Here is a 21,144-nt window from a genome sequence, read left to right as displayed (position 1 = left end):
GAGCACACAGTCACGTGTCACAGAGCTGCTGGGGATGAACCTCGACAAAATCCAATGCATCTTCCTCCAGACTCCCCTGCAAAGGGACAATCCAGCAGATGTGTGACAGTCTCAAACCTCCCACAGCTGCTTTGAGGGCAATATGCAGTGGTATAGACCTACCGAGCATACATGGAGGATCTCACACCAGCCAAGTGATTTCTTGGTGCCTGTTGGAATGTCCTGGTGATGAGGAGCAGGCTGAGACGATGGGTCGACCAGGGCAGGCAGGTTTGTGGATTTTGGGAAGGAGATAGAAACGGGCTGTGCGGGGTTGGGGAACAATGAGGTTGGAGGCTGTGGGTGGGAGGTCCCCTGAGGTGATGAGATCATGAATGGTGTTGGAGATGATGGTTTGGTGCTCGGGTGTGGGGTCATGATCGCAGGGGCGGTAGGAGGTGGTGTCGGAGAGTTGGCGTCTGGCCTCGGTGATGTAGAGGTCAGTGTGTCACACTACCATTGTGCCACCCTTGTCTGCGGGTTTGACGGTGAGGTTGGGGTTGGAGTGGAGGGAGCGGAGGGCTGCCTGTTCTGCGGGGGAAGAGGTTGGAGTGGGTGAGAGGGGTGGAGAGGTTGAGGCGGTTAATGTCTCGATGGCAGTTAGAGATGAAGAGGACTGGGGGTGGTGTCCAGGAGGAGGACTTGTGTTGGCAGCGGGTGAAGGGGTCACTGGAGGGAGGGTTAGGCTCTTGGTTTCTCCCCTTTGGCCCAGGAACTCCCTACCTACGTCTGTGTTTCCCAAAATCCACAAACCTGCCTGCCCTGGTCGACCCATCGTCTCAGCCTGCTCCTGCCCCACCGAACTCATCTCCACCTATCTGGACTCCATTTTCTCCCCTTTGGTCCAGGAACTCCCTACCTACGTCCATGACGCCATCCACCTCCTCCAGGACTTCCAATTCCCTGACCCCAACACCTCATTTTCACCATGGACGTCCAGTCCCTATACACCTGCATTCCGCATGCAGATGGCCTCAAGGTCCTGCGCTTCTTCCTGTCCCGCAAGCCCGACCAGTCCCCCTCCACCGACACCCTCATCCGTCTAGCCGAACTCGTCCTCACCCTCAGCAACTTCTCTTTCGATTCCTCCCACTTACTACAGACTAAGGGGGTGGCCATGGGCACCCGCATGGGCCCCAGCTATGCCAGCCTCTTTGTAGGTTACGTGGAACAGTCCCTCTTCCGCACCTACACAGGCCCCAAACCCCACCTCTTCCTCCGTTACATTGATGACTGTATCGGCGCCGCCTCTTGCTCCCCAGAGGAGCTCGAACAGTTCATCCACTTCACCAACACCTTCCACCCCAACCTTCAGTTCACCTGGGCCATCTCCAGCACATCCCTCACCTTCCTGGATCTCTCAGTCTCCATCTCAGGCAACCAGCTTGTAACTGATCTCTATCCTGAGCTCATTCCTGTTCACGGTCCGGGGCGCGCTACTCCTCTCCAGTCTGCATCCAGGGCCCACTTCCCCATTCAGTTTCCTGGGCCCGCCTCCCCATTCGGTTTCCCCGAGCACCCTCTCATTCAGTTTCCTGGGCCTTCCTCCCCATTCAGTATCCCGGGCCCCCTCCCTATTCAGTTTCCCGGGCACGCCTCCCTATTCAGTTTCCCGCTCCCGCCCCCCCCCCCCCCCCCTCTTTCCAATGGCGGATGTTGGGCCTGTCCCTTCTCCGAATCCGGATCCCGATCCCACCGCCGGTTTCCGGGGCCCTCTGCCTGGCGTGTTGTATGTGGGTTTCCTGCCCCCGGGCCTCGGGCCTAAACAGCTCCGGAACATGATGTCGGTGTTCGGGGAAGTCGGCAGGGTCTTCATCCAGGAGAGAGGTGGGAGAGGGAAGGAGTGAGAAGGTGGGGGGAGGGAATGCGTGTGAAAGAGAGAAGGGGGAGAGTGTGTGTGAATGAGCGAGCGAACGAGCGAGCGAGGGGGAGGGGGAGTGGGCGTGATGCGGAAGTGTGCTAGTGTGAGGTGATGGCAAGAAAGAGAATGTGTGAGAGGGAAGCTGTGTGTCTTAGACAGGCGATAGACGGGTGAGTGGTGGAGTTGGGGTATGGAGATTGGAGAGTAGATAGAGGATAGAAACTGGTGAAGTTTGGGGAGAGTGTGCTGTGGGATACAGGGGGAGGGTGCAAGTGGGACATGCTGTGTATGATGACGGGAGAGGGAGACAGAAGGTGGAGGTGCATGGAGAGGGAGGCAGAGGGATAACTGAAAGACAGAGTAAGGGGAGGTGCGTGTAAAAGAGAGAGATGGGAAATGACATGATATACTACTGCAAGTCGGTTATTCATATGCAATTGAATTGCCAGGTAAGTTGTAAAAGTAGTCTCTTACATAACTTCAGTCTTCTCCCAGCTCGAGTTCAGAGAAATATGATTTGCCTTGTGACATTCTTGATACAATTCATTATTGGCCAGCAAGCAGAATACTTCAATAAATTTACTCAGTTTCATTCGAAAGGCAAGCTGTTTGGGGTTGATATTTATTTGGGGCATGGGAAGGGAGTGAGATCAACTCAATCATTAAATCATATAGTGCAATACATGGATAGAGCAGGGACAAGAATGGTTGTTACAGGTTCCGGGATTTAGATGTTTCAGTAAGAACAGAGAACGTGGTAAGTGGGGCGGAGGTGTGGCATTGTTGCTCAAGGACAGTATTACAGTTGCAGAAAGGATGTGTGAGGACTCGTCAACTGAGGTAGTATGGGCTGAGGTTAGAAACAGGAAAGGAGAGGTCACCCTGTTGGGAGTTTTCTATAGGCCTCCGAATAGTTCCAGAGATGTAGAGGAAAGGATAGCAAAGATGATTCTCGATAGGAGTGAGAGAGACAGGGTAGTTGTCATGGGGGACTTCAACTTTCCAGATATTGACTGGGAAGGGTATAGTTCGAGTACAATAGATGGGTCAGTTTGAGTACAATAGATGGGTCCAGAGTGTGCAGGAGGGCGTCCTGACACAGAGTGTAGATAGGCCAACAAGGGGCGAAGCCACATTAGATTTGGTACTGGGTAATGAGCCCGGCCAGGTGTTAGATTTGGAAGTAGGTGAGCACTTTGGTGATGGCGATCACAATTCTGTTATGTTTACTTTAGTGATGGAAAGGGATAGGTGTATACCACTGGGCAAGAGTTATAGCTGGGGGAAAAGCAATTACGATGAGATTAGGCAAGATTTAGGGAACATAGAATGGGGAAGGAAACTGCAGGGGATGGGCACATTAGAAATGTGGAGCTTATTCAAGGAAAAGCTCCTGTATGTCCTAGATAAATATGTACCTGTCAGGCAGGGAGGAATCTGTAGAGTGCGGGAGTCGTGGTTTACGAAGGAGGTGGAATCTCTGGTCAAGAGGAAGAAGAAGGCTTATGTTAGGATGAGATGTGAAGGCTCAGTTAGGGCACTTGAGGGCTACGAGGTAGCCAGGAAAGACCTAAAGAGAGAGCTCAGAAGAGCCAGGAGGAGACATGAGAAGTTGTTGGTGGATAGGATCAGGGTAAACCCTAAGGCTTTCTATAGGGTATTTAAGGAATAAAAGAATGACAAAAGTAAGATTAGGCCCAATCAAGGATAGTAGTGGTAAGTTGTGTGTGGAGTCAGATGAGATAGGGGAAGCGCTAAATGAATATTTTTCAACAGTATTCACTCTAGAAAATGACAATGTTGTCGAGGAGAATACTGAGATACAGGCTACTAGACTAGGTGGGATTGAGGCTCACAAGGAAGAGGTATTAGAAATCCTTCAGAAGGTGAAGATAGATAAGTCCCCTGGGGCGGATGGGATTTATCCTCGGATCCTCTGGGAAGCCAGGGAGGAGATTGCCGAGCCTTTGGCATTGATCTTTAACTCGTCATTGTCTACAGGAATAGTGCCAGATGACTGGAGGATAGCAAATGTGGTTCCCCTGTTCAAGAAGGGGAGTAGAGACAACCCTGGTAATTATAGACCAGTGAGCCTTACCTCAGTTGTTGGTAAAGTGTTGGAAAAGGTTATAAGGGATAGGATTTATAATCATCTAGAAAAGAATAAATTGATTAGGGATAGTCAGCACGGTTTTGTGAAGGGAAGGCCGTGCCTCACAAACTTTATTGAGTTCTTTGAGAAGGTGACCAAACAGGTTGATGAGAGTAAACCGGTTGATGTGGTGTATATGGATTTCAGCAAGGTGTTCGATAAGGTTCCCCACAATAGGCTATTGTACAAAATGCGGAGGAATGGAATTGTGGGAGATATAGCAGTTTGGATCAGAAATTGGCTTGCTGAAAGAAGACAGAGGGTGGTAGTTGATGGGAAATGTTCATCCTGGAGACCAGTTACTTGTGGTATACCGCAAGGTTCGGTGTTGGGTCCTCTGCTGTTTGTCATTTTTATAAATGACCTGGATGAGGGCGTAGATGGTTGGATTAGTAAATTTGCAGACGACACTAAGGTCGGTGGAGTTGTGGATAGTGACAAAGGATGGTGTAGGTTGCAGAGAGACATAGATAAGCTGCAGAGCTGGGCTGAGAGGTGGCAAATGGAGTTTAATGTAGAAAAGTGTGAGGTGGTGCATTTTGGTAGGAGTAACCGGAAGACAAAGTACAGGGCTAATGGTAAGATTCTTAGCAGTGTGGATGAGCAGAGAGATCTTGGTGTCCATGTACGCAGATCCTTGAAAGTTGCCACCCAGGTTGACAGGGCTGTTAAGAAGGCATACAGTGTTTTAGCTTTTATTAATAGAGGGATCGAGTTCCAGAACCAAGAGGTTATGGTGAAGCTGTAGAAAACTCTGGTGCGGCCACACTTGGAGTATTATGTGCAGTTCTGGTCACCGCATTATAAGAAGGATGTGGAAGCTTTGGAAAGGGTGCAGAGGAGATTTACTAGGATGTTGCCTGGTATGGAGGGAAGGTCTTACGAGGAAAGGCTGAGGGATTTGAGGCTGTTTTCATTAGAGAGAAGAAGGTTGAGAGGTGACTTAATTGAAACATATAAAATAATCAGAGGGTTAGATAGGGTGGATAGGGAGAGCCTTTTTCCTAGGATGGTGACGGCGAGCACAAGGGGGCATAGCTTTAAATTGAGGGGTGAAAGATATAGGACAGACGTCAGAAGTAGTTTCTTTACTCAGAGAGTAGTAAGGGAATGGAACGCTTTGCCTGCAACGGTAGTAGATTCTCCAACTTTAGGTACATTTAAGTCGTCATTGGACAAGCATATGGACGTACATGGAATAGTGTAGGTTAGATGGGCTTCAGATCGGTATGACAGGTCGGCACAACATCGAGGGCCGAAGGGCCTGTACTGTGCTGAAATGTTCTATGTTCTAAGTTCTAAGTCACCAATCCTCTAGCACAGTGCGTGTTTTTCCATGAACTTCAAACCCATCTTACTCTGCATGGTACCTTGCCTTTTGATTTTTGATGAGTGAAAAGAAGAGGAAGACGGCAAGACACAATTTTAAGTGATTGCCTTTCCTTTTCTTTCCAGATCAATGGAGGACCTGGAGGAAGAAGAAAAGCAGGAACAGATGGAAGGGTCAAGCTGAAGGTTGGGTGGAGTTCCAGAACAAAGCTATTGCCAAGAGAGTGGCTAGAAGTCTCCACAACACACCAATCGGCACCCGGAAGCGTAGCCGTTTCCGTGATGTCTTGTGGAATATAAAGGTAAACCTTTTAAAGAAGAGGGAGTTTTGGCTATGTTCCTGGACTCGAATGCAGATGTCTTGACGGCTGAATTGAACTTTGTGCCAGTACATCTGTAAAATTCAAATTAGTTTCATTGGTCAAAATCTGAGTTCAAAGCTAGTCTCAGCGATGGTGCCCATGAAATTCGCAGTTTGTTGATGATGCACTAACGACATTTGGAAATGGAGTCATCCAGCCTGACTTGGTCTGATCTGTATGCAACCCCAGACCTACCATAGCATGGGTGTCTCTTAACTGCCCTCTGAAATGACCTTGAAAACCGCTTGGTTATTCAAAAAGGCAGCTCTCACCACCACCTTCCCTAAGGGCACTGAGGGACATGCAATAAATGCTGGCCCAGCCAGTGACACCCATGTGATTCAAAGCAAAGACATAACATTCGTAAAGTCATTTAGAGATCCAGTCATAGGCCACACTAAAAATCAGTGGATATATAGAAAGAAAAGGCCAATGGCCTGTTGTTTCTCCCTCAAGGATTGGAATCCCAACAGGATTGAACTGAAACAGAAACTGAAATTGCTGGAGAAACTCAGCAGTTGTGACAGCATCTGTGGAGAGAGAAAACTGAGTTACCCTTCTGAGTTCCAGTGACCTTTCACCAGAAAACTGGACACTGAACATTCATCTTGAAACCTTAACTTTGTTTTGCTGTTTCCACAGATGCTGCCAGGCTTCCTGCATTTCTTCAGCAACTTCTGTTGTTGTTTCACATTCCCAGCATCAACAGTTCTTTGTTGTGGGTTTGAAATTGTGTGACCGCTGCCCAGATCCCTCCAGGAGTTAGATCTCAGGAACAGTTGTATGGAGCCGATGTTGAGATCTCGCAGAGCCACTGAATTCTTGCCTCTACAATACTGTGCTACAGCCTCTGATGGGTCTGTCCTGCTAGTAGATCAGGACGTATCTGGAGATAGAAATGACAGTGTCTGTGATGCTGCTATTCTCTCAGAATTATCCTGCATAGACTGTTGCTTGACTGGTCTGTGAAACTGTTGTCCCAATTTTGACACACGTCCCCAGAAATCAGTGAGGAGCACTTGGTAGGGGTGCTGTCTTTTCTGGTGCATTCGTCATAAGAACAGGAGGAGGCCATTCAGCCCTTCATGCTTGCTCCACCATTCAATACTATTTTATGGCAGATTAAACTTCTCAATGCCTTTAATCACGTTATTCCCAATAATCCATTACTTCTTCAATTTGTGAAAAAGTTATCAACTTCCACTTTAACTGTACTCGACGATTGAACTTCAGGCCTCCTGGGTAGAGACTTCTAAAGATTTACCAACCCTCTGAGTAAAAACTCAGTTATCCTCATCTGCCTTACATGTCATATCTTTATTATTAAATTGTGCCACTGGTTCTAGTCTGCTCTAACCACGAAAACCTCTGAGCTGCATCTACTCTGCCTGTTTCTTGAAGTATTTTGTAGTTTTAGTGAGATCATCTCATTCTTTGCAACTATGGAGAATATAGACTGAGTCTGTCTAATCTCTGTCTGTAGGATAGTCCCATCATTCCGGCAAGAGGTTTGGTGAATGTTTGTTGCACTCCATCTATAACAATAATATCTTTCAAAAGGAGACCAAAACTGTGCACAGTTCTCCCAGTGTGGTCAAGCCAAGCTCCCCTTTTTTTAAAACCTATACCCAAAAATGCTATTATGCACAACTGAGCGACTTTCCTACCACCAAATTAACCATAACAATTGCTTTGTTTTTGTTTCGTTTTCTTATCACTGTCACCAGTGTAGCCAATCCAGTATTCACAAGTACAGCCCATTATAGTGAATGCAAACACATTGGATTTTTCCAAGGGACTAAATCATAGTAGAGCTGGAAGGGGTGATAAGCTAAGTTGCTCTACAATTGTAGCAAGACTTTGTTACACCTATACTTGAATCATCTTGTATTAAGAGCTAATATTCCATTAGCCTTTCTATACCTTGCTGTACTTATATGTTAACCTTCAGTGAATTATTGGCAAGGACAGCCCAAGTCCTTTTATACAGCTGCACTTCTTACTTTCTGAGCATTTAAGAAATACCCTGCCCACCAGAGTCTCCTACCAAACTGGATGAAGTCACATTTACCCATATTATATTCCATCTGCAATGTTCTTCACGGTTGGCTAAGCTCATTGCTACCCATACCCCTCCTAAGTATATGTTTTTGTTCCTGACAGTAGCCGCATTGTTTGAGTCTGTGTTTCTGTTCCTGTTCCTGACAGTATCTGCACCGTTTCAAGTGGATTCACCTGAGTGAACGACTCGCTTATGAGAAGCTGGTCAGGCGACAGAGAATGCAGGCAGAGGTGTCCCAGGCCAAGCGTGAGACCAACTTCTTCCTCCAAAATGTGGAGAAGAGCAAAGGCCTGGACAAACTACAAGAGATGAAGAGGAGGAACGGACAAGAGTGGCAAGAGAAGAGCTGGCATTTTAAGCAGCGGGAGACCGAGATAGAGATCCAGGCCAGCAAGGCTGCCAGCCGCAAGAGAAAAGCCCATGAGCTTGGCAAGACAGCCGAGATCCATGACAAATCCCAGTCCAATGTTGCACTGCTTGCCAAGATCTTCAACCCTTCAGCTGAACAGGATTAGGCTCTTGCTGGCAGCCAGGAGTGGTAGACTCTGTCCCTAAGTTGGGGGGACACACAGATTGTGCTCCCTCAGGCAGTTGGGAAGGGTCTACAGTGCTGATAAGGAGACTGTACCTCACTGCAGCTTGTTGCACGTGTAGCAATTATTTGCCCAGCTGGAAAAGGTTGGCAGGTCTAGATTCTGCTGTTTTGTGGCCCTGTCACTCCTGGACAGTGTATAGGGATAGGACTCCATCCTTTAGATGACCTGATACTCCACCAAGTCATGATTTGACCCCATGAATGCGTCTAGAACAGAACAGAACAGATGCTATGTGGCCAGGATTGGGGCACTGGGGAATTGTTTCTTCCACTGACTTTTTTATTTTGTACAGTGTTTGGGCTTGCCAATAAACCTGATGTTAAATCTGCTTTCCCTTGCTCTTCGCTGTCAGCTTGCCTTTAGTATGGTAAGACACCTCCCTTTCCTCTGGTCACCTCCTTACAACTCAAAGATAGACTGATTCCCAACATCATAGCCTGCCCTGAATCAATCCCAACTCACTTCGCTGCTCTGCTGTCTCCCCGGTATCAATCTGACATCCCTGGACTCTCCCCTTCCCACTATTTGGTGTCAGCTGATCTCACCAGGAATGTGTAGTTTGTTCGCAGTAGGGCTGGACTGAATTATTGGGCGAGAGGAGGGGGTGAATGGAGATTTCCAATCTCAATGTGACGATTTGAATGACAGGATGGGTTCATTGAAATCATCCTGTAAACAGGAAACAGCAAAGTAGTGAATAGACTACACTTGTGATCTCTGGACTTGGGTGTTGACAAAGCCAGAAATCACACGACACCAGCTTGTAGTCCAACAGATTTATTTGAAAACACAAACTTTCAGCGTTTTACTCCTTTGTCAGGCATTAGTGAGAGAGGTAGTATCAGACACAGAATTTATAAGTAAAAGATCAAAGGGTCACACCACTGGTGAGGATGTACTAAACAAACCTAACATGCTGTTAAATCTTTAATCATTTAGGAGGAGTAAAACTCAAAAAGCTTGTGTTTTCAAATAAACCTGTTGGTATTGTGTGATTTCTGAACTTGTCTACCTCAGTCCAACACCGGTACCTCCACATCTTGGGTGTTGAGGCAGTGAGAGATGTTAGCTGCATTGCTGTGTTCTCTCTGCACAGAACATGTACATGGGATAAGCAGAGTGAATCCAGTGACGGTAATTTATGTAGCTGAAGTCCGAACTGACTGTTTGCTGGCCCTCTTCTTCACTGGGAGCTGTTGTGTAGCAAGCAGTGTAAACTTTTTTGCCAGGGATGGAATCAGTTTAAGCATGAATCTCTTTTAAAAAGACAACCAGTGCAAAGATGTGATAGCAAAGACAGGCACGGTTGTAAATTCAGTTGGAAACTTAGGTAATGTGCTGTCCATGCACAAAGACCTCATTAGGCCCTATGTAGGACACAGGCTGTGACTCAGTTGGCCGCTCACAGAAGTGAATATAAAGACCCTAAAACATGATGATGTCGGATGTTGAAAGCAGGGTGAGCATTGAAGAGATAATGGTGCATTCACACTGCGAGAAAGGTCGGTGTTGAGGGAGTGCTGCACTGTCGGAGAGTAAGTGCTGAGGGACTGTCGGAGGGTCAGTGCAGAGGGAGTGCTGCACTGTAGGAGGGTTGATGCTGATGGTCAGTGTTGGCAGGGGAGGTATTTACACTATTTGCACCAGCTCCCTTGCAAATCATGTACATCTTTGTGCAATTCATTCTGCTACTAAAAATTTAGCATTTGTGACTTCTTTTTGAATGTATTGCAGACGGTTTTTTTTCACTTGAACCAAATTCAACTTGTGATTATGTAATTGTAAGGTTAAAGCACATTCTGAACCTGCTCGTGCTTCTGAGTGACGGTTCCTGCTCCTATCCTGGATTTTCTCATTTTTGGCCAACAGAGGATGCAATGTCTCCAGGAATTTGCTGATCAATCACAAATAAATTTGCTGTATCGTCTTAGCCAGGAAAATATAATCTGTACCAGTTTAGCCAGGAAAGTGAATTCCTGACCAGAAAACTATATGGTGAGGAGATCAGAGATAATGGGAACTGCAGATGCTGGAGAATTCCAAGATAATAAAATGTGAGGCTGGATGAACACAGCAGTGTTTGAAGCTTCATTTAGGCACAGTCTGTGTAACAGTGAAATTTGTTTCACTTGATGCTACACTCCTTTCTAAGTCGCAAGGTTCCAAGTTCAACTCTGTCTAGGGCTTGAGTACAAAGGCTAAGCTGACAATCCCTGCAAACCAAGAGGTTGCAGTATTGTCACAGATGCTGTCTTTTAGATGAGATGTTAAACCAGGGTTCCATATGCCTGCTTGGGTGTATGTGAAAATCCCTTGGCAGTATTGTGAAGTTGAGCTGGGCGGCTCCCAACAGTGTCCTGTGCTGATACTTATCTATCAATCAACATTAAAAGTACAGGGGAATTAAAAACCAGTTGTACTGGCACAAATGAAATAGCAGTATGTTGTGGCATTTGAGCACCAGTAGAATTTTCAAGTAATACTGGTTATGGTGTCGGTAATATATTACCTAGGTGGATGTTTTTACTGAAGGCCAAATCTCTCAAACGTATGCCCTAGAAAATTGATTCAGGAAAAAGAAACATTTTTAAAACATACTCCCATCAAGAAACAATTCAGGAAAACATTTTAAAGCACATTTCCTGTAACATCCACCGCTTTTTAATACAATTGCTGTTCAACTTATGACCATTACTTTTTCAGAGATGTAAGTATGGACCTGAGTTTAGCGTCATACAGCACAGAAACAGACCCTTTGGTCCAACCAGTCCACGCTGGCCAAAGTCCCAAACTAAACTAGTCCCATCTGCCTGAGTTTGGCCCATATCCCTCAAAACATTTCTTATGCAAATACTTATCCAAACATCTTTTAAAAGTGGTAACCAAACCCACATGCACCACTTCCTCTGGAAGTTCATTCCACACATGAACCATTCTGTAAAAAAAATTGTCCTTCATGTCTTTTTTTAAATCTTTCTCCTCCCGTCTTAAAACTACGCTCCTTAATCGTAAAGTTGGCAACCCTAGGGAAAGGGGATCTACCATGCACCTTATCTGTGCCTGTCATGATTTTATAAATTTCTTAAGGTTGCCACTCAATATCCTATACTCCAGTGGAAAAGTCCCAGCCTATCCAGCCTCCTTATAACTCAAACCCTCCAATCCTGACAACATCCTAAACCCTGTACAGCTTAATAATATCCTTCCCATAATTGGGTGCCCAGAATTAGACATTCTACTTCAGAGAGTCCTGACAAACGTCCTATATGACCTCAATATAGCACTTGCTCCTTGCTGACCATTTCACACTCACCTTTCAACTTCGGATGGGCCCCCATCGATGATGCCATGGGGAGAAAAGCGGGTGAAAATAGTTAATGATTGGTTGAAAACACAGCTGAAGTCAGAAAGTAGCTGGGACATACAAGCTGGCAGAATGTTTAAAGGGCAGGTATTTGAATGAACACATGAAACGGGTTGACAAACTTGATGGAGTTCTTTGAGGATATTATTTGAAGCAAAATTAACCAATGGATGTAGCGTTGTTTGATTTTCAAAAGATATTTGAGAACACTGACATTGGGGGTACCAATGCAGATTGTGTAATAGACAGAATATGATTAAATAGGTCATTCTCAAGATGGCAGGCTGTGACCCTGCAAAGGTGACTCATGAATCTTGAAATGTTAATTCAATTTCTACCTTCACACATGCTGCCAGACCTGCTGAGTTTCTCCAGTAATTTATTTTGTATTGTCTGAGGAGACTAGGTCGATATTCCTTAGGGCTTCAAAGAATGATAGTGATCTCATTCAAAGTGTACAAAATTCTTATGGTGCATCAGAGGATGGATGTTTCCTCCACTGGTCACTCTAGAACCGGGTGACATAATCTCAGAATAATGACAAACCATTTTGATCTCAGCCTGGGCTGGTTTGGTGGCAGTGCTGCCTCACAGTGTCAGGGACTTGGGTTCAGTTCCAGTCTCAGGTGACTGTCCGTATGGCATTTGCACATTCTCGCCACGTCAGTACAGGTTTCTTCTGGGTGCTCCAGTTTTCTCCAAACATGTGCTGGTTAGGTGGATTGGCCATGGTAAATTGCCTGGTAGTGTCCAGGGATGTGCGGGCTAGGCGAGTTAGCCCTGGTAAATATGGGGTTATGGTATAGGATGGGATGCTCTTCAAAAGGTCAGTGCAGAGTGGGTGGACCAGATAGCCTCTTTATGCACTATTGGGTTTTTATGATTTTATGAATTTCTTTACTCCCAAGATTCTTTGGAATTGTCTATCCCAGACAACTGTGGAGGCTTAATCATTGACCACATCCAGACAAAATCATTAAGTTTCAGGAGACTAATAGCATGAAAGGATGTAGAGATAACGTGGGACAATGGCATGAAGGAGATGATCAGACATAATCTAGAATGGAAGGAAAGGCTTGGTGGACTGAGTAGTCCCTATTTTGTCCTCCTTGGAGGTAGTGGTCTTACATTTGGAAGGTGCTGATGGAGGATCCCTGAGGAGTAGTTAGCAGTGGATTATGCAGACTACTGCCACTGCGTTTCCAATTAAACTAGTGCTCCACCATCTCGTTCAGGAGCAAGTGTGTCCAAAACACACCAGACCAATGTTTGATTTAAGCAACACTGCAGAGTCAGGGATGATGATTCATAGTTCACCTTTTAAACTTGATGGAATTTTTCACGGAGGTGACAAAGGTGATCGATGAGATTCAAGCAGCAGATGCTGACTACGTGGATTTTAGTAAGGCAAGGCTCATCCAGAAGATAAGATGCTTGGGATCTACAATGATTTGGCCATTTGAATTCAGGATTGGCTTGGCCATAGAAGGCAGACGGTAGTCGGGGAAGGGTATTTTTCTAGTTGGAGGTTTGTGATGAGTGTTGTTCTACAGGGATCCGTACTGGTACCTCTGCCATTTGTAATATATATGAATAACTTGGATGAAAATGTAGCTGGGTGGTTTAGTAAGTTTACAGATGATACAAAGATTGGTGGTGTTGTGGATAGTGTAGAAGGTTGTCAAAGGATTCAAGGGGATGTAGATCAGTTGAGGATATGGGCAGAGAAATGGCAGATTGAGTGTAATCTGAGCAAGTGCGGTGCTGCACTTTGGGAGATAAAATATTAAGGAAAAGTGTACAGTTAATGGCAGGAGCTCGAATAGCACCGATGTACAGAGGGATCTTAGGTTTCAGGTCCATAGCTTCCTGAAAGTAGCCACACAAATAGATAGGGTGGTAAAGAAGGTGTATGGCATGCTTGCCTTTATAGATTGGGGAGTTGAGTATAAGAGTCAGGATGTCATGTTGCAGCTTATTAGGCTTTGGTTAGGCCACACTTAGAATATTGCATTCAGTTCTGGTCGCCACATTACATGAAGGATGTGGAGGCTTTGGAGAGGGTGCAGAAGAGGCTGCCTGGATTAGAGGGTATGAGCTATAAGGGGAGGCTTGAAAAACATTTTCGGAAGAAGAGTCTAGACCTGAAACGTCAGCTTTCCTGCTCCTATGATGCTGCTTGGCCTGCTGTATTCATCTAGCTCTACACCTTCTTATCTCTTGAAAAACTAGGGTTGTTTTCTCTGGAGTGGTGGAGGCTGCGGGAAGATTTGATAGAAGTTTATAAAATTATGAAATGCATAGGTAAGAGTTGACAGAGTCTTTCAGAATCCTCTTTTTTCCCAAAAGTTGAAACGTTTAGTATTAGGGGCATACACATAAGGTGGAGGGGTGGGGGGAGTTCAAAGGAGATGTGAGGGGCAAGTTTTTTTTTACACAGAGAGTGGTAGGAATCTGGAACGCACTGCCAGGGTAGGTGGTGGAGGCAGATATCACAGGGGTATTTAAGTGGCTTTTAGATAAGCATGTGAATATGCAAGGAATGGAGGGATATAGATCAAGGGCAGGCAGAAAGGATTAGTTCAATTTGGCATCATGTTGGACTGAATATTGTAGACCAAAGGGCCTGTTCCTGTGCTGTACAGCTCTATGTTCTAAACAAGATCCCAATGAAGGGGGCACTGTTCTGTGAGGTTCTCTACTGCAGCCAGCTGATTGTATCTCTCTTCATTGTGGATAACTGACTCTCCAAAAGTTAATTTTCACTTTGGGAGATGCCCAGGGACCAAAGGTGCCACCGAAATGCATGTAGTTCCTACACGACTGTACAGGCAGGTAATTAGCAGAATTATTGACCCATTTGATGGTTCATTGTCAAATGAGCACTGAGCAACTGCAATGTGTGCATGCCAAAGCTACTTTTTATACAAATCAATAACAGCTCAAAAATTCCTTTGCATCTCAAAAGAGCAAGTGAACATATTTTTGGCTCTCCAACTGTTTAGTTCAGCAAATAGTTGAGGAGATAATTGAGCATTTAATTATTTGAATAATTCAACAATTAATTATGTGGACAATTCAGTGATGATTCTTTATATATTTCAATATTACATAGTTAAGTGGATAACTGAGTTGAGAATACAATGAATCAGTGTTTCATTCAGCAGATAATTCAGTAAATAATTATTTTGATCATTGAGTTAATAGCAGTTTGCATCTTCCACTGTTTATTATGGACAGTGTTTGAGTGTGGTGTACTGAGGCTAATTTGTTAGATATTTTAGTGTTCAGTCAAAATGTTAGTATTTTCATCAATAATCCACCCCTTCTTGCCACCTTCCACAACACCCAACATATTCCCTATTTATCTGCTTAATTCACCCCCTTCCCCACCTGCTTCTGTCTAATTCCTCTTTCCCCTTGCCTCTCATTTTTACCCAGTCTACTCCCCATTCTGCCAGTATACATCTGCCCATGCTTTGTGCCAGCAGCGTTTTAAATCACGAGCGTCTTCACTCAGTGCATACTGCACTACCCAACCGTCCTCTACTGTTCTTCAATCTCCTAACTCACCTTCACAGTGTCCATTAAACTATCCAATTCTTCTTAGCCTGTTGCAGTCTCCGTTAAGTGTAACCTTCCCTAATGACCTTCACAACTTCACCACTCCCAGAGTCCACCATGTCCTCAGACTGCTCAATGCTCTGTTTCTGTCTGCACAGTCCCCAGAGCGTCACCATTTCTGCCAATTTGCATTCCATGTTCTTCCTGCTCGCTCCTCATTGCCCATTCGCCCAGTCCCGCCTCACTGCAGAGTCCCCTCAGCCCCATCACACCACCCCATTGCACCTTTATCATTGCATCTGCCCATTCCCATTGCATAGCTGCCTCACTCAGAACATATTCCATACTCACTCTGCCCTCTGTTTGCCTTTAGTTACCTAACCGTAAGATCTGAAATGCTCAACCTGACCTTCACATCTCTGTACATCACTTAACCTCATTTAAAAGCACCGCATCCTTCATTAAGATAAATCTTCCATCCTCACTTGATCTGGCCTATATGTAATTCCAGACCCGCAGCAATGTGGTCGTCTCCCTTGCTGTCTTCTGAAATGCCCGAGCAAACCATGGACAATTGAGGACAGGACAACTAATCCTGGACTTGTCAGAAATGCCCACATCTCATTAATAAAAGGATTGGTTAGATTTGTGTTTCAGTTGCTGCACAAACATGTGTTTGTGCATTGAACCAGGGTAGATTTACAGAGAAATTTTCAAAAAAAAAGGATAAAATGGTCACTGAATGTAATTGCAGTTGTTTAAGTAATAAATATAGCCAGATATTTTCCACACAAAGAAAAGTACAGCACTGAGCAACATAGAACAATTTTTCTAGTTAGAAGTGGTCACTTTTACATCAATCTCGATCAGAAATTAAGAAGTGTCTGTACAATGGGCACAATGTCAAAAGTGCTGACATGGTGGTAGATTCACTGCACAAGTGAATAGTATCACTGTTTCAGGGGAAACTGGATAACTTCAGCAGGGAGAAGTAAATAGAGGATTAGGATGATATGAGGTGAAACGGGACAGGTACAGGCTTGAATACAGCATGAATATTGGTTGGACACACATGGACTGGTTGAGCCAAATGGCCTCTTTTTGCACTGAAAGTAGTATTGTAAAATCTACATAGGAATGAGATTAAATGAGTATTTCTTTCAGCAAGGAGTTGAGGGTTCTGGCAGAAAAGGTGTCAGACAGAACCGTGGTGCTGTGGCCAGATCGTTCATGATCCTATTGAATGGCGAAGCATTAATGGATTGAATGGTCTACTCCTGCTATTTCTTATGACCTGAGGGTCCTACAGATGCTGGAAATGTCATATGCCGTAAGCTCTAGACAGTACTGTAACCAAAAGAAAGTTCAACCTTTCTAATTTGCTCAAAGCAAATGGGTGGGTGCACATGCTTAGCACTTTATTTGAATCTCAATCTGCCCTAGAGACCAGTTTTCAGGAGTAAGACTCACTGATGACAGTGATCTGTCATGAACAAACAAAAATGGAGAATGTTGGAGAAACTCAACAAGTCTGGCAGCATCTGTGGACAGAGAGAGAGTAAATGTTTTGAATAAGGATCACTGGATCCTCTTCACTTTCCTCTGATACTATCAGGCCTTCTGAGTTTGTCCAACAATTTCTTTTTTTTTGTTCATTTCAGATCTCCAGCACCTGCAGTTCTTCATTTTAATTCAGTGATCTTTCACTCCTCTCTTTACTAAGTCAAAATTGTCAGAAGGCATTGATGGGTCAAATGGCCTCCCTGTGTCCCACCACAATTGTTTCCAGCCTGGGCCACAATTTAATTTGGGAAATTAAATTCCTGCTCACATTTTCATAGGTCAATATGCTGCTGTTCAAAGAGACAATTCTGAACATGTGGATATTGAGACTGCAGAACTGCACCTGAGGTGTAATACTGATTTCAGTAAAAAGGACAGATTTTGAAATTCAAGGTTGGCACTACCAAGAAAGCATTTAATTTCCTCATTTGAAACTTCATCCAAACTATGTCTCTTGTTAGTGACAATAGTCAAGCCATCCCAAAAGTCAAGACATTTTTAGTCCCTGTTCGGTGTTTCCTTGTGTCGTATCAATCCATTGTTGAAAATCCAATGTCTCTGCCCTGACTGAATATGAGCAGTAGTGCCTAGCCACATGTTCTCTTCCCCTGTCCCTTTTAAAGGTAAAATGTGACAGGAGAGAGAAACTGCTGCTGACTGCCTGCACTGTGGGAGCAGGGCAGCAGGTAACAGAGATGGCTCCTAGCTTCAAGGGTGCAGCTCAACGTGATTGTCCAGTGAAAACCAGAAGTCCTCAAAGAACACCCTCAACATGGAGTGGGTTTGCCAGCAGGGAGGTCTCTGACCTTGAGAGCCGGGCATTGTTGCCAGAAGAAGGTTAGAATGGCTTCATGTGGGTGATTAAAGTCAGCAAGTGTCTTTTCACAGGTTATGATTAGATTAGATTACCTACAGTTTGGAAACAGGCCCTTTGGCCCAAGAAGTCCACACTGCCCTTAGACCATCCCACCCAGACCCATCCCCTATAACTCACACACCCCTGAACACTATGGGCAATTTAGCATGGCCGATCCACCTAACCCGCACATCTTTGGACTGTGGGAGGAAACCGGAGCACCCGGAGGAGACCCAGCAGATATGGGGAGAATGTGCAAATTCCGCACAGACAATTACCCAAGGCTGGAATCAAACCCAGGTCCCTGGTGCTGTGTGGCTGCAGTGCTAACCACTGAGCCACCGTGCTGACCCATGTCTCTGACCGCTCCTCCAGCACCATCCCACTGCGCTCCGTGAACCCCACGCTCAACCATCTCTCAATCGTTTCACCTCTCACTATTCACTCATAGTGCACTGAAAATCAAGCCAAACTATTCCCACTGTGAGGAGTGTCAGGCTATCACTGGACAGTCGAGCTAACCCCGACTGTTCGACTGTTGGTAGTGTCAGGCTATCCCTGGACTGTAGGGCTATCCCTGGAGTGTTGGGAGTGTCAGATTAACCCTGGACTGTTGGAAGCATCAGGTTAACCCTGGAATATCAGGAGTGTCAGTTGCTAACTTGCCTATCCTAATGTTTTACTCCCTGTCCTCAGTGAGTACCTTCCTGTTGAATTTGTTTTGCCTCTGGCATTGAGGTTGAGGGGTTGGTGCAAGAAGTGTTTCCTGAAAACCTGTATTGAAGAGGCTGTGCTCCAGTGTTCCCTTCCTCTTCATCTTCCCTCTAAATAGAGATTCCACTCTGGGATCTACTTATCTATGCTGCTGTAACCTCAGCACCCATGTCCTTCCCCTTCCCTCCCCCAACACCGCTCTTGTCTGTTGCATGATCAAAAAGCTGAGTCCTCTGGTACCTGTGTGAACTCACTTCGCAATACACTCCACACAAAAAACCTCCCCAACTCTTCCCATTGTCAAGTGAAATGGAAAGCAGCCCAGCTGCAAGATGTTTAGCCTTTCCTTTCCACTGTTTTGAGGGATTTAGGCATTCGTCATAGAAACATAGAATACAGGAGGAGGCCATTCAGACCTCTGAACCTACTTTGCCATTCGTAATGATCATGGCTGATCATCCAACTCAGTCCCCTGTTTCCTCTTGCTCCCTATACCCTTTAGCCCTAAGAACTATATCTAACTCCTATAAAATAATCAATGTTTTGGCCTCAATTGCATTATATGGTAGAAAATTCCACAGAATCCCCACTGTTTAAGTGAAGATGTTACTTCCTATCGCAGTCCAAAATGGCCTACCCTATATCCTTAAACTGTGATCCCTGGTTCTGGACTGTCTGATCATTGGAAATATCCTTCATTTGTTTGGCCTGTTATAGTCAGTTTCTATAAGATCACCCCTCATTCACCCAAATTCCAGTGAGTACAGGCCTAACTAATCCATTCCCTCTTCATACGTCAAGCCTGCCATCCGAGGAATCAGTCTGGTAACCCTTTGTTGCTCTCTCTCCATAGTAAGAACATCCTTCCTCGGATAAGGAGACCAAAACTGCACACAGTCCTCCAGATGTGGTCTCACTAAAGCCCTATACAACTGCAGTAAGACATCCCTGTTCCTGTACTCAAATCCACACAATATGAAGGCCAGCATAATATTTGCCTCCTTCACTGCTTGATACAACTACATTCTTACTTCAGCTACTGGGGCACACACAGGTATCATTGCCCACTCCCGCTGTCCCCACCCATCACCATTCAGACAATAATCTGTCTTTTGTTCTTTGCTACCAATGTGGATATCCTCACATTTATCCACATTATACATCTACTACCAGGCTCAATCTCTCAGACTGCCCAAATCACCTGTCTCTAAGCACATCGAACTGTGAGTGATTAGCAGAGGCGTCCTGCACCGTCGGAGTTTTAAACAAGGGACACCAGGATCTGCTGAAATTGATAGGCTAGGACTTGCAGTCATCCTTTCCCCTGTTTACACTGTGGGTGGGGGATGTGGTCAAAAGCAGAGTGGCGCCATTTTCAAATACCTGGTTATCTGTGCAAACTAGCTACAGTGTTGTCTGAAAACATCCAGACTTCCTGCTCACCCAGGAACCTCTGCTGTCCCCTGAGCTGAAAGATTGCAAGGCCAGATCACTGCGCAGAGATTTTTACAGCGAAGCTGTGATCACTGATGTACATCATAACATTTCCTGCCTAGTGCACGGTCCCATCATTCAACACATCCTGCAGTCCTGACGACAACACTTTGCAGTGAGCATGGTGTCAACTCTGAAAGGACAAGTCTGAACTTTTGTGGTAATTTGCTGAACATATTCAACAGTTAACTGTTAGGACCCAGGGACATACCAGTAGAAATATCAATGGGTGTCTCCCAGACCATCTTCACCTTCACTAGTGTTCAGTAAATCACTGCAAAGGTTCAGACTTATCTTTTCAGAGTTGACACCATGCTCACTGCAACGTGTTGTTATCAGGACTGCAGGATGTGTTGAATGATGGGACAGTGCGGTAGGCAGGAAACTTTATGGTATACGTCAGTGATCACAGCTTCACTGTAAAAATTTCCGTGCAGTGTTCTGGCCGCAGAATCTTTCAGCTCAAAGGACAGCAGAGGTTACTGGGTGAGCAGGAAGTCTGGATGTTTTGAGATAACAGTAATGATTGCAAAAGGTTAGACTGAACCATGTCCAATCCTGAGTTAATTTTGGGCCAGGGCTAGTGGTATTATCGCCAGACTAGCAATCCACAGAACCTAGTAATGACCTGGGGACCTGGATTCGGATCCTACTATGGTAGATGGTGAAATTTGAATGTAATTCAAAATATGGAATTAAGAATCTAATCCTGACCATGAAACTGGTGCCATATTCCATGCAGGCTTTCACTTTGCTGGCAAGCCGGTAAAGTGGCACTTCATCAGATGTCTTCTGGAAATCCTTCTATATCTCATCAACTGGAATGCCCTCATCAACTCTCTCTACCCCATTAAAAAAACTGAACTGAATTAGTTATACAGGGAGGTGATGGCCTGGTGGTTTAGGGAAGGCAGTGACTTAGGGGTATTATCACTAGACTATCAATCTGGAGACCCAGGTAATGTTCTGGTGGCTTGGGTTTGAATCCTGCCATGTAGATGGTTGAATTTGAATTCAATAAATATCTGGAATTAAAAGTGTAATAATGACTGTGTAACTACTGTTGATTATCAGGAAAGATACATCAGGTTCACTAATGTCCTTTAGGGAAGAAAACTGCCATCTTTACCTGGTCTGGCCTACATGTGAGTCTACATCTACAGCAATGTGGTTGACTTTTAACTGCCC

At 45.1% G+C, this 21,144-nt stretch overlaps 1 protein-coding gene across 1 annotated transcript; it reads left to right on the top strand.

Annotated features, from left to right (window-relative positions):
- Positions 1–1,664: 1,664 nt before the first annotated feature.
- Positions 1,665–8,730, top strand: abt1 (activator of basal transcription 1). Its single transcript, XM_048540059.2, has 3 exons — positions 1,665–1,866; positions 5,508–5,683; positions 7,952–8,730. The coding sequence occupies exons 1-3, from the start codon at positions 1,686–1,688 to the stop codon at positions 8,318–8,320; spliced, it is 726 nt and encodes a 241-aa protein (XP_048396016.1). The 5' UTR covers positions 1,665–1,685; the 3' UTR covers positions 8,321–8,730.
- Positions 8,731–21,144: the final 12,414 nt, after the last annotated feature.

Source organism: Stegostoma tigrinum, chromosome 8 (assembly GCF_030684315.1).
Source record: "Stegostoma tigrinum isolate sSteTig4 chromosome 8, sSteTig4.hap1, whole genome shotgun sequence".
Classification (NCBI taxonomy): Eukaryota; Metazoa; Chordata; class Chondrichthyes; order Orectolobiformes; family Stegostomatidae; genus Stegostoma; species Stegostoma tigrinum.
This window is presented reverse-complemented; position numbering and strand designations above follow the sequence as displayed.